General features: G+C 40.8%; 1 protein-coding gene across 2 annotated transcripts in view; it reads right to left on the reverse strand.

Annotated features, from left to right (window-relative positions):
* TECRL (trans-2,3-enoyl-CoA reductase like) overlaps positions 1 to 13,935 on the reverse strand; it is a 33,531-nt gene extending 19,596 nt beyond the window's left edge. For both annotated transcript variants that reach the window (XM_063116538.1, XM_063116547.1), the window contains exons 1-4: positions 13,620 to 13,935; positions 7,281 to 7,332; positions 3,371 to 3,415; positions 2,740 to 2,843 (exon numbers count right to left, since the gene is read on the reverse strand). In XM_063116538.1, the coding sequence (XP_062972608.1) occupies positions 2,740 to 2,843; positions 3,371 to 3,415; positions 7,281 to 7,332; positions 13,620 to 13,853 (435 nt within the window). In that variant the 5' untranslated portion in view covers positions 13,854 to 13,935. The remainder of the gene's footprint in view (positions 1 to 2,739; positions 2,844 to 3,370; positions 3,416 to 7,280; positions 7,333 to 13,619) is intronic.
* Positions 13,936 to 14,492: the final 557 nt, after the last annotated feature.

A 14,492-nucleotide genomic window follows, 5' to 3' on the forward strand; every position in this document is an offset into this window, starting at 1 on the left:
CAATGGATTCCTGAAAATGTTTTGCAAAAGTTCTCTCACCTTTTTATTTGAAAAAAGCACCCTAGAAAATAGGACTCCTTGACCATTTTGCAGAAGTCAAACAGTGGTTTTATTTCCTTAATGTCTAAACCAGCAAAAGGAAAAACTAGAGGTATATTATGGATGTGCAAAATACGGATAGAAACAACAAAAACTGCACTTCAGGGAGGGGAAATTGTAACTGCTATATTTCAGTCATTTCTTGGCCAAACCTTTAAAATCAGGCCATCTTAAAGCTCACATCATGGAGTCTCTCCGAACAAGATTTCAAGAAGTTGAGATAAATGAGGACTAATCTAAATGTCCCCCTCACCTTTTCCAAAGCCTCTATCTCAGCTGCAGAAGTCAAGGGGTGGGGCTGTCAAATGACTTTTGGCTAGGAGGTTGTTTATTTACGATAGGTAAAGTTGCTGTTTTAATGCTGCCACATACACACTGTGAAAATGCAGGCACAACTCCCCGCAGAGGATTTGTATGGGGGGGGGGGAAGATGGCTACCTTATGGCCTCTATTATACCTTCAATAGAAATATTAAGCCTCTATTTTCCATTTATAAATCTCCAGGAAGCTGTGGAACCCTGAACAGGTGCATGGATTCAGTATTGGGATGGATGAGGGAGAACAAGCTGGAACTTAATCCAGATAACGTAGAGGTTTTGTGGGTTGGAAAACTGGCCAATCTGAACTGAAGAGTCAAACCAATCTGGGATGGAGTTGCCTTCCCCTTATTTATTTATGTATTTATTACATTTTTATACCGCCCAATAGTCGAAGCTCTCTGGGTGGTTCACAAAGGACTGAGTACATAACTTGGAGATGCTCCTCAGTACCATTTTGTAAATCTTCAACTTGTTCTCCTTTAGGATAAATATTAAGCCTAGTTAGGGTGGTCACATATCCTATTTTGTTGAGGACAGTTTGAAGGACTCCTGAGTCCTAATCCAGGTTAAAGACCAACAACATAAGGAGAGAAAGTAAGGGTCTTGAAGTTGCTATCAACAATTCACACTGGCACAACAGTCTGTCACTATGGTCACCTTGTGTCAGTCCTCCTCCACTATGGTGAGATGTATTGTATTTCTACTGAAATTATAATAATGATTTCTACATTTGCATAATTTATGCAAATGTTATGCAAGCCAGTCCCCTCTTTTATCCTCTTTTTTGGTGATCATAAGTATGTAGTTGGCAGGGTACTTGCAGCTACGAGCCAGAACTCTTTGATTAGAGGCAGTTCAGCTAGGGTGACCATATGAAAAGGAGGACAGGGCTCCTGTATCTTTAACAGTTGCATAGAAAATGGAATTTCAGCAGGTGTCATTCGTATGCATGTCGCACCTGGTGAAATTCCCTCTTCATCACAACAGTTAAAGCTGCAGGAGCTATACTGCAGCTATACTGTGACCAGATTTAAAAGAGGGCAGGGCACCTGCAGCTTTAACTGTTGTGATGAAGAGGAAATTTCACCAGGTTCTCCATATATACAAATGACACCTGCAGAAATTCCCTTTTCAATGCAACTGTTAAAGATACAGGAGCCCTGTCCTCCTTTTCATATGGTCACCCTAAGTTCAGCAGAACGCTCAAAAAGGAAAAAGGCTCCAGAAAATATTTAAAATATAAGAATAAAGTTTTCAGCGTCAGCTCCTGCAGAAGGATTATTTTTAATCCGAAACGTCGAGCATTCTGGACACAGACAAGAATTATTAAAGATTTTAATCACTTTTATCGGCACCAGAGCTAGTCTCTCAATCCGCGTCCGATCAGAAATAGCCATCCTCAGCCTAATATTAGCTTGCGTTCATGTCATCAAAATCAGTTAGTGCAGCTCCAAAGGCAGGTGTATGTGGTACAGCATTTACATCAGCCATCTTGACTGCTACACTTTATTTTAGAGCTAAAGCTAAAACGCATCATTTGGTACAATCAGATTTGGCTTCAACAGGTCAAATACATTAAAAAAAACCATTCAAACAAATAGCTTTCCAACAACAGCCTCAAAACTTGAGAAATCTCCTTGATAATTGTGGACTGCAAAATCTGGAATGGAGTTTCAGTTTAGTTCATATGAGCTCCAACAAATACAATGAGGCCTAGCATGGAGAATACTACTGTCTAGGCTGACCCTATGAAAAGGAGGACTGGGCTCCTGTATCTTTAACAGTTGTTTAGAAAAGGGGATTTCAGCAGGTGTTATTTGTATGCATGCAGCAACTGGTGAAATGCTCTCCTCATCACAACAGTTAAAGTTGCAGGCATTATACTAGTGTGAGCATATACAAAAGGCCAGCTTTAACTGTTGTGATGAAGAGGGAATTTCACCAGGTGCTGCATGCATACAAATAACTCCTGCTGAAATTGCCTTTTCTCAACAACTGTCAAAGTTACAGGAGCCCTGTCCTCCTTTTCATATGGTCACCCTTTTACTGTCAATGGTTACTGGTCAATGTCAGTATCAGAGGCACTATGCCTCTGAATACTTGTTGCTCGGGAACATGAGCGGGGTTGGTGCTGTTCCACTCATGTCCTGTTTGTGGCCTTCCCATAGGAATCTAAATGACCACTGTGGGAACAGAATGGCTCTTATGCATGGAAGTTCAAGTAGAAAAGCATGGAGAAAGACAAACCAATGAGACAAGAACCACCTCAAGTTGCTCTATAACTTTACTGTGTGTATGTTTTAACAAACATCATACTTACCGTTGTCCAGGTCACTTGCTGACCCATGTCTGTGAAATACAGTGTAATGATAGAAGAAGCTGCAAGGCTCTTTATGTTGACAGAGTCTTTCAAATAGGGTCCTTCTGAAATAACAAAGATGTAAGAACAGGTGACATGTATTCTCAGATCAAACAACATTTCTATGTTACATGCTTGGCAGAGAGAAATCACCTACTAATTTCTTGCCATATCACATAGCCTCTGAAATGCCAAATTTGTTGTTCCAAATAGATGATACTATTAAAATGGTTACATGTTACATAAAATTTCTGACAGGGGTACACAAATTGCCACTGTATGCAAGCCGAAGGACATATAGCAAGCCTGTAATGAGTATGGGATTCCTACCTGAGAGCAACACAATGGCCACACCTTTGGTGGGCAGTCTTTGGTATAAATATCAAGCTGTTCTCCTTCATGGGGAATTCAATTGGTATTGGTCTAGGGATGCAACATGTCAATATTGGAAAATATGTAGGCATACGTGTATTTAGAGGCTTATATAGAAATATATACATGGGGGTCAATGGAAATTTGACTCTCATATGGGTATCATTCTTTCTTTTCAAAAAATGCTCTAAAATATACTGGCAGGGAAATGAATACTTACTGCGTTCTAGTCGCAGGCCTATACGAGATGGATACCACTGGGGACCTGCTCTCAAATAATTGAGGGAAAAAACACATTTTAGTCCCTGACATTTTTAAAGGGAAAACAGCACAATGGCCTCTTATTTTGTCAGAGGATGCCATCTCAGTCTGAAGTCTGCTTGTATATTACAAGGTCCTGCCTGAGGGTTAACCATCATACAGGAAACAGTGGGCCTATTCATACTATCAGTGGGTTGTGGCATTTTGAATATGCCACAGCCATTTTGGTTGCAGCCATTTTGAATATTCAACTCCCAGCAGGGAATTGCCATGGTTTAAACCCAGGCAACAGGGGTGGTTTGAGGGTTAAACACCCTTTATTTGAGGGTTGTTTAACCTTCAAAGAATCCCTGCCGCCCTGGTTCAGACAACATGACAAGCTGCAGTTGTGGCTTGAATAAGCAACCTGACACCCATATGCACTGTGGCTTGTTGTGACTTAAATAAGCCAAGGTGGGCTGTGAGGATTATGTAAATCAGGTCATTGAGTTTGATCCATGCTTACAAAGTAAGTTGTACTATGGTTGGGTAAGTCTTGGGCTGCCCCATCTTGGATTCTGATGGCTAAATTAAAAACACTTGATTGGATTCAGGCTTAATCATACATAGAGTAAACCCATTAAAATCAATGGGTCTAACTCTAAGCCTGGATCCAATCAAATGTTTTTAATTTAGCCATCAGTATCCAAGATTGGGCAGCCCAGGACTTAACCAAACATACACCTTACCTTGGGCAATGGCTTAATTCAGATCAAAATCCCAAATCAAGATTTGGAGAATCGGAAATGAGCCATGGGCTCATGGACTCTGTTCTCTCACTATAGCTTTCTTTCCAGTTAGTGCTAACCACAGTTTGGCATGACAATTGAGGATTCAGTAAATTATGACTACTATATCCGCTTCAAACCAGAAAACTTACATTGTACTGGTGTTTTTGTTGTGGTTTGGATGACAAGTTCTAAATCAAGTTTACAGCTTTGGATATCATGGCAAACTATTATTAGTGCTAAGCCAGAAATGGAGATGAAAATCATATATGAGAGATGACAATCATTGTACTGTATATTAGATGAATTGAGCCAATGTATTTAATAGTTCTAAACCTTTTGATTTTATGCCAAACTTAAATTGTTATTTGCTTTAAGAAAACACCCGTGGAACTGATAAACAAACTTCTCACGACAGCATTTTGCCAGTTTCCTTAATCAAAGGAATTGCCTCTGCACCAAAATGTCCGAAGAGGTAAATCCAAACATTTACATCCAGCACCCACAGCTTGTATTAAAACATGCTGACTCAAAAAAGTCTTCTGGATTCTGACCATCTTACCAAACTTGAATTCCAGTCTCAAATTCTGGAATTAAAATGTCCAAAAAGAAGTTTGGTTCAGCTGAGGAAGAGTCACGCTGGCATCTGTCACTGGCCAGATAACCAAGGGCCACTAGGAGTTTGCATCTCTTCCCTCCCTAGAAAGTAGGATGACCCTATGAAAAGGAGGACAGGACTCCTGTATCTTTAACAGTTGCATAGAAAAGGGAATTTCAGCAGATGTCATTTGTATGCATGTCGCAACTGGTGAAATTTCCTCTTTATCACAACAGTTAAAGCTGCAGGAGCTATACTGCAGCTATACTGTGACCAGATTTAAAAGAGGGCAGGGTACCTGCAGCTTTAACTGTTGTGATGAAGAGGGAATTTCACCAGGTTCTCCATATATACAAATGACACCTGCTGAAATCCCCTTTTCAATACAACTGTTAAAGATACAGGAGCCCTGTCCTCCTTTTCATACGGTCACCCTACTAGAAAGAACACTGACTCCAGTATCAAAGCCGGCTGAGCAGCTGCACGGAGCTTGCTCTCCCCCACCCCGATACCTTCATCAAGAACACCACTGGAAGTGTCTGTTGCCCTTTGATTGCAGAGAGGAGGAGTGGGTCTATCATCCAGAGCAGACTTCCTCAACCTGGTGCCTTCCAGATGTTTTGAACCTCAATGCCCATCAGGCCCAGCCAGCATGGCCCATGGTCAGGAGCTATAGTCCAAAACATCTGGGAGGCACCAAGTTGGGGAAGACCAACCCAGAGAATCAAGACCTATTGAGCAGCTGCATCACTTCCATGCCAGGAAGAAAGACACAAGCAAGGGAGGGTCAGCCTGTTCCAAATGGTTCCACTTTGAGGCCTGGGCCTCAGTTGAAGCTTGCAATGGACTGCAACAGACACAGGTAAGCCCCCCGCCCCCCTGCCCTTTTACCTGGCTCCGCCACCGTCACCGCATGGACTACGCCGGCGTCGGCAGTGCCAGGTGAGCCCCACTTACCTGCGTTTGGAGCTCCGGATGGAGGCGAACCGCTTTGCCTCGATCTGCAGCTCCCCCAACCCAATTCGGATTCGCCTTTGTTGGAGGCGCATCGGGTCGCTCCGCACCGGATTCGCAATCTGAATCAGAGTGGAGCACAGCCCTACTTTTGATTGTGACTTATCTTGCAGTGTAATTGTTGCAAGCCATTTTTGGAGACAATCTTTCAATGGATGGAGGGATGGTTATGGCTAGGATTGTGCTGTTTAAGAATATGAATTACACAAAGAACCCCCAGAACAGAGAAAAACCTTTAAATCTCCTCTTTGTGTCTGTCCTATCAAACAGGGCAGGCACATTCTGGGAAAGTGAACTCGAAGAAGAAATTTCATGTCTAGGTTATGCAGCCCTTAAATAGAAAAGGTCATTCCAGATGTCATTTAAGGTGGATGGGAAGCGGGTATCTGAGAATTCTCAAGAACACTTCTGAGTAACAGCAAGCGAGATAATGATATCATTTTGACAACCCTGCATATCAGTGCCCCACAGATTGGAAGATGTTCTTGAAAAGGAGCAAAACCATCTGGATGGTTTTTCATCAAAAAAAGAAAAAAAATAGAGAGCATGACCCAACCAAAATGAAATGAGTTTTAAGTTTCATTTATTTCCATGGGATGGGGGAGTTACACACAGGCCTAATCTCTCATCATAATCACTGGGAAAGAGATGTGCTTCACTTTGGCTGCATTGTGCCCATTCAGATTTACTTTGATCAGACATTCTCATAGACAGAAGGACAGTCATTCACAAAAGATAGTAAAAGCAGAGAAAATAGATTCTGTGAGCAAGACACCAGTGAGTTCATATGCTCACTTGTGAGAGCCAAAACAGGCATTACTTTAAATGTGTGTCTGGCAGCTCTTTTCACTTTTACTCTAGAATAGCAGAGGGTCTGATCCAGACCTTAAAAGCTCCCCCTTATCCCCACACACTAGGGTCCCCAATCCTGATCAGGAGGTGCAAATTAAAAGAGACATAGCTGCTAGACACACATTCAAATTAATGCCTGTTTGGCCATGAGTGCAAAAGCAAAACTTTTTTCCTCCCTGGGAATGATTTGGCAATATTGCATGGAAAACATTGAGCTCTATTGGTATTAAGTGGCAAAACAGCAGGAGCTGCAAACTTAAACTTAAATTGCAAACTTAACCGGTAGATTAATCAACTAAAAATGTAGCTGATTAATTGATTGCAGGGGCCAATTTTACTTATATTATATTACAATTATTTAAAAAGGCCCTTCACTTTCAACATCACACATATTGCTGATTAACCTCCTTTTTCTCTGTTTATTAAAATGACATGATTGGATTATGTTGATACAGTCTCATCACCAATGATGGCTGTGGTAAAAACTGATCAATAATATGGCCTTATGTCCTAATGTTTGCGCCCTCTGTCAAAAGCACTCACACCATACGCCAGTATTCCTTTCACACAGCTAGTTCTAAGTTTTAGATGACCAGAGCTAGCTTTTTTCCCCTCAATAAAAGCTGCCAGATACTTACATACTTTGTGAAACTTATGCTTTACATCGAGAAGTGTTGATGATGGTGGTATCTGAAAAGGGGCGGGGAAGAGAGAAAATAAATTTGTGCCCTTTCGGTTTTAACTCTGCTGTGCTTATGAGGTTTTAATTGTCCACAAAGGGGTATAAAAAACTGGGAAAACGTTTTCCCTTTCAACCTGAGCCACTTTATACGCCATAGGCACAACTGAGCCAGAGTTTAACACTTTGTAGTCCCTTTGTTTTCAGTGGAAGATATTTAAGTAGGGTGACCAACTGTCAGGATTTCCCCGGATTTGTCCTGGTTTTTGTTCTTTCCATGGTGTCAGGGGGGATTTTCTATAATTTTCAATAATGTCCTGGAATGACACACCTTCCCCTTTAAGGCTGCCATTAGCATGGCAGGAGGGAATGACATGCTTTCTTGAGGCACATCATTTCCCCACCCCGCGCTCCAATTGAGGTCTTAAAGGGGAAAGTGGGTCATTCGTGGACATTATAGAAAAGGCCCCAATTGGAGTGGATGGTGGTGGTGCAGAATGAAATCTTTTCCCCTCCTCCACTCCAATCAGGTTCTTTAAGGTGACGGGGGAATAACGTATTTTCTGCAGGACTCAGAAAGCTGCTTCCCCACACACACGCTAGGTGTCCTCTTTTTTGGTTTCCCAAATATGGTCACCCTAATTTAAGAAGAAAGCATTGAAATTATAATCAATAGAATTAAACACACATAATCGGGACGGGATTGAACCCCATGTATTAGTTTAGACTGTGGAGGTCGGCTGCTTTGTAGTATTTCAACTTCATGCACACTCCACTGCATTTATATCTGTTGAATTGCTTTCAGGGTTTCATTAAAATGGCAGTCAGGCTCCAATTACAGGGAACAGATATCCAAACAACCCCAACCTGGCAAAAACTTTTATGTGACACTGCAATGCCAACATTATATTGTTGAGTCAGTTAGGATTAGGAGGTGTTTATCTTCAGTAGTCTTCTTCTTTCTTTTTTTGTATTTCCAGAAGAATTCTGGGAAATGCTGATATCATGCCCCTTCCAAGAGAAATGAAAGCCAGAGATCATTGCTGTCTCTACCTCTGTTCACTAAAGTTGAGTTTTCCAGGTGGCTGTTACATTGGAGAGTGCATTGGTGAATACAGCTGTTTGGAAGCTCCATATCCCAAAGAGTGAAAATATAAAAATTAAAATGCAGATCTCACAAGGACAAAAAATGAATTGGGGGGAGGGGGGAGGCAGTGAAGTCTTCCTAAGGAACATGTAGGATAAGGCTATCAGTGGCTACTAGTCATGGTGGCTGTATATTACTTCCACTAATATGAAGACCAGTTGCTGAGTCAACCCAAAGGGGGCGGGGGATGCTATTGCCCTCATGTCCTACTTTATCTAGGGTGACCCTATGAAAAGGAGGACAGGGCTCCTGTATCTTTAACAGTTGCATAGAAAACGAAATTTCAGCAGATGTCATTTATATATATGGGGAACCTGGTGAAATTCTCTCTTCATCACAACAGTTAAAGCTGCAGGAGCTATACTAGAGTGAGCAGATTTAAAGGAGGGCAGGGCACCTGCAGCTTTAACGGCTGTGATGAAGAGGAAATTTCCCCAGGTTCTCCATATATACAAATGACACCTGCTGAAATTCCCTTTTCAATACAACTGTTAAAGATACAGGAGTCCTGTCCTCCTTTTCATATGGTCCCCCTAACTTATCGCCTTCCCAGAGGTATCTGGTTGGGCATTGTGGAACAGAATACTGGACATTAGATAGGCCTTTGGTCTGATCCAGCACTGCTCTTCTTTCTTAACGTAGACTTTGTAAACTTATTTCTGAACCCTAATATTGATGCACAGATGGACAATGCAAGACAAACAGCATAAAAAATACAATAGGACTACTTACACATTCCTTTTCGTCATATAAAGCAAGATAAGCAGATTTTATTTATTTATTTATTTATTTCATTTATATACTGCCCCATAGCCAAAGCTCTCTGGGTGGTTTACAAAGATTAAAACAGTGAACATTAAAAACAAATATACAAAATTTAAAACTATAAAAAGCATAAAAACAGACAGTATTCATTTAAAACAACTATTCTGGGGTCAGTTAAAAAAACCTCAGCATATGCTGTTAGTTGCCTGGGAGAAGAGAAAAGTCTTGACCTCGCTTTAAATCACAAGGAATAATTATTTGATGTAGGGCAAAGCCTTATGCATGTTTACACAGAAAAAACTCCTATGAGCCTAGCTGGCTGTGCAAAGCTAGGACTTGTAGGAGTTTTTCTGTATAAACATGAGTAGGATTGCCACCTTAATGTATTACAATTTTCTTAACAGCAGGTATATTTGTATCCATTGATAAATACTGAAGCTCAATGCATCAATTGATGAATGATGAATTAGAGAAACACTGCTGTAATATAATAATAATAGTAGTAGTAGTAGTAGTAGTAGTAGTAGTAGTAGTAATAATAATTTGTTACCCACCTCTCCCTCTGGATTGAGGCGGGCTACAACACAAATAAAAATACCATAAAATACATACAACTAATTCAAACAATTACTATGCAATGTATATCGGGATTCAATTTTAATTGAACCTTTCCCATTTTTAATTTTTATTACTTATTGTTATTACTGCTATTTTATTATTTATTATTTTTATTAGGTCTGCTGCAATGATCTGGCAAGTTTGACACATATATTGTAGCTGTGATGGTATGGACAATTATCCCTAAATCTCCTTACATCTGTCCCATTTATTTTCCATGGACGGAGGTGGAATTACCAAGGGTCGAATGTGCAAACTCCTGCACACACTTATTAAGAGTGAGGAAGCACATCCCTCTGAAAGTAATGGGCAGCATCCACGTTTGAATGCACATCTAATTTTATGCCTAGAGTACAAAACAGCAGAGATACTCAAGTCAGTCAACAGACAGCCTAACGTATGTGATGCTAACAATGTAATTCGCAATTACAACAGTTTTGGAAAATCAAATACCAGTGGCAGGGGAGTTATTGATACTGCAATGTAGAGATAGAGGAGGTTTAAGGCTTCACAATCTCAGTAAAAATGTCCTGTCCACAACTGTGTGCCAGTCAGCATTTGAATAAACCTTCAATGGGAGGCTTTTTCCTAATGCTAATTGTTGCACGGAGTAGACGCCGTATTTACCAGGGAGGGAAATGCTTAAACCTCACCTCCCCACACACTGTGGTTCTAACGATTACCCCACCTGCCCCCTGGGGGTAATCGCCTGACATTTATTTATTTATTAAAACAAACAAACATATGGTTAGCGCAATGTTAGCATCACATGCAGTTAGACCCAGAGTTTCCATGGATATCGGAGGTGATAGGGCGGGAAAATGGAAAACCCCATGGAAACTATTCAAGCAAGGTTTTACATGTTCCTATCTATTATTCCTCCCATTCACCATGGCTAATTATAAAGACACACTCCCCAAATACCAAACTTCGTGTGTTTAATAAATTACATTTTGTGTTTAGTCCACTCGCTATCTCGAAATGTTTGCATTTTTAAGAAATTCAGCTCTCTATATTTCTGAAATGTATCTACCTTTTCATTCAGCGTGACAAAAAGAAACTCAAGAGATTTGAAATGTATTCGCCAGTAGAAGTTGTTCAGAATATAAGAAAGACACTGCAGATCAAAACAAGGGTGTGTCTGTTTCCCACAGTACCCTCTAGAAAGGCCACAGACTCATTCACTGTTTGCTGCCACCGCCACCGCCACCGCCGTCCCAGTAACTGGAATTCTAAGGTACACTGCCTCTGAACATGGAGTTTTCATAGTCATAGGATTGGGGGAACTTTACAAAATTCCCCTCAGATTAACTTGGAAATAATTATAGGATTTCTTCACACACAACACACACACAGAGACAAGGAGAACGTGGGTAATTTTCCTGGGTCAATCTGAAAACTCAGAAAATTACAACAACAAAAACCTGCTTCCATCTCTGAGGGAGCAGGAACCTCTTTCTACTGGCCCCTATATAAATTGGTTTGAATGGAAACTGTTCATTAGTTTGTATGGGATCAAGTAAAATGCAGGAGCAGGGATGTGACTTTCCCCCATCTATGGAGTTTGTCCCTGCAACATCTTCATAGAATCATAGAATAGTAGAGTTGAAAGGGGCCTACAAGGCCATCGAGTCGAACCCCCTGCTCAATGCAGGAATCCACCCTACAGCATCCCTGACAGATGGTTGTCCAGCTGCCTCTTGAAGGCCTCTAGTGTGGGAGAGCCCACAACCTCCCTAGGTAACTGGTTCCATTGTCGTACTGCTCTAACAGTCAGGAAGTTTTTCCTGATGTCCAGCTGGAATCTGGCTTCCTTTAACTTGAGCCTGTTATTCCGTGTCCTGCACTCTGGGAGTTCACCCCATACAAATGGAGCCATGAACTCAAGAGGTATACAGACTACTGAATACGCCTGCCACTCACCCACAGAAAGAGAGCGAGTGAGAGAGAGCACCTACAAGAAATCTTATTGAGAGAGCTGATACAGCCCAAGCAACTCAGTGGTGAATCAAGAAGTCTTTGGTTCTAACTCACCTCCACCATACATTCACTACATGGGCTTAGGCAAGCCAGTTTCTCACCCTCAGCTCCCCCATCTGCAAAATGGGGTATAATAATACTGACTAACTTTGTAAGGATTTCAATACAGAGTGCATGTGTGAAGTGCATAGCACTATGTATTGTTTATCATCATCATCATCATCATCATCCCATTAGCTTCTGAAATGTCAGCAGGCCTTGCCAAAAATCTTCATTCTTTAATGGTATCCTTTAATGGCATGTCATCACAACCATTAAAGGATATAAAATTCCTTTTTATTTTAAATGAAAAGTGAGATTCTAAGGAAGTTAATTCTATATTCCTGAGGAATTGAGGCATACATACATACAGCCCTGTCAATATGGACCAATTTGCATACTCACCCAACTGAAAAGAGAATACACATGGCAGTGGTGCAAGCCCATTTATATGATGTAAACACACTTGTTGACATGGCTATGTGTTTGAGTCCAATTCCTGTGTTCCTATGAGCCAGTGTCTCAGAGTGGCTGAGAGACCAAGCTATGGACTGGGAATTTCCAAGTTTCCCTTCTCTCATGAATTCACAAGGTAGCCCTCTGCACCTCTGCAACATGGGGTTAATAATGGCAAGCTACTTTGCAGGGTTGTTGTAAAGAATATGACATGATAGTGTATCAGAAGCATTTCTTAACATTCTGAAGTGCGATGCAAATGCATTATATTATTATTATTATTATTATTATTATTATTATTATTATTATTATTATTATTATCCTTCTACCTCAAAATTTGCAGGCCATCATTCAAGGAATGGTAGGCATGTCCAAACACCACTGGTTTTAAACAAAAATGACAAATGCAATCCACCAATTATGGAACCTGAACACCCAACTAGCAATAATTAAAGCAGAGGAAGTCCCACTGAATGCAATGAGTTTCACATTTGCATGTACATGTATAGGGTTCTGTACTGATAGTTGATCGCATCCTGCAAGTCATACATAAAAAGCTATCATCTTTCAAATATCAACTGCTACCATTAAATCGGAAGTCAAATGACAGATGTCAAATATTTGCCTGGAATAACCAGCAGATATTTAACATCAACGTCTGCGGTGCAGGATTTAATGGGGTGCAAATTTGTTCCACTTCCTTTAAGCACCAAGAGATACAGTTCTTCAGGTGACCCTAAAACAATCAGTAAGCATGAGCCAAATATTGTGAACAACCTAGTGTATAATACACATTAACATAAAAGGTTTCATTTGAGAGTTAGGCAGAATGGGCAGCATATAGCAAAATGCATTCCATTTTCGCAAGCATGGTTATGTGCTCAGGTCTGTTTGAGACTCAACCCTAACTAAAAGCTACAGTGACACATTAAAGTCAATTTTTCACGACTGCCATGTTTGGCAGGGGGGCGGAATCTGCCTTATCTAACATAGAAAACAGAACATACACTGCACACACATACACCTGAACACGTACCAATGGCACAATTTGATTCTGCCAATCAAACAGCAAATTTTGTCAGAAATGTTTGCAACTCCACCGGGTGGGAGGTGGGGTCAGTACAGTAAAATACTGCAAAAAAAAAAAAAATTGCATGGAAAAAAAAGATATTGCAGATCTTTTCATTAAAGTTATATATTTATAGACAACAAAGCTAGTCTAGTTTAAGCCATGCAATTAGATCCTATGTTCCACAGAGTGCTACAAAAATAATCACACGGAGAGACACGTACCTTGTCCACTACACAGATCTGCTTTTTGCTTTGGGAATCAAGAATCTCCACTTCAAAGTAAGCGATTTTTGAATGCCTTAGGACTGGTGGTGGTCTCAGATGGCCAGCAGAGAGTACAAGTTGGGACAAGTTGAAGAATGTTCTCATGTCATTATGGGGCACGGACAATGCAGATCCGTGGACGGCAAGGTCTCTCTTGTGCTCCGAAGTGCTGGGCTTATGTCTCCTGAACATGGTCGGGACAAAGAACTAGGGCCTGTCATGTCAACACTGGACACCTCCAAGGGGCAATCTGCTGTCCCAGCTTCAGTTAAATAGTACAAGCACTGGCTGATGGAACATGAAAGGTCAAGTGGCATTCCATTCGGAGAGTCTAAGTTTTATATAGCAGGATTGGAAACAATAGCTTTCTAATCCATGACTATATTTAGCTGGCTATTGTGATCTGCTGTATTGCCATTTTTTATTTTAAACACAGCATTTGAAACAACATGTCCTGTTCAGTTCCTTATCTTGGTTTCCTAATAACTGCAAGCCAATCCCTTAAAAAAACCCACAACGCTCAAAGCTATAATGGAATCAGAAGTGATAGGCAATGGAATGCCATCATTATCTATAGAAGCTCGGTGTGCAAACAGGCCCATTTATGAAAATGCAAGTCAGACATCACCCACATGGAGATACTTCTTAATACAGAGTATGTCTATACTAAGCTTGGGATGCCAGTCAATTAGCCGGTCAAATATTGTCAAATGACTGCCAAAATATGCAGTGAAGCCAAGAATACCCTTGTGTAGGTAGGTGGCTTTCCATTTTAAGTGCACCATGTTATCATATGATAGCAAAAGCAAAGGAGTGAAGGATTCTTCTTTC

Source organism: Elgaria multicarinata, chromosome 1 (assembly GCF_023053635.1).
Source record: "Elgaria multicarinata webbii isolate HBS135686 ecotype San Diego chromosome 1, rElgMul1.1.pri, whole genome shotgun sequence".
Classification (NCBI taxonomy): Eukaryota; Metazoa; Chordata; class Lepidosauria; order Squamata; family Anguidae; genus Elgaria; species Elgaria multicarinata.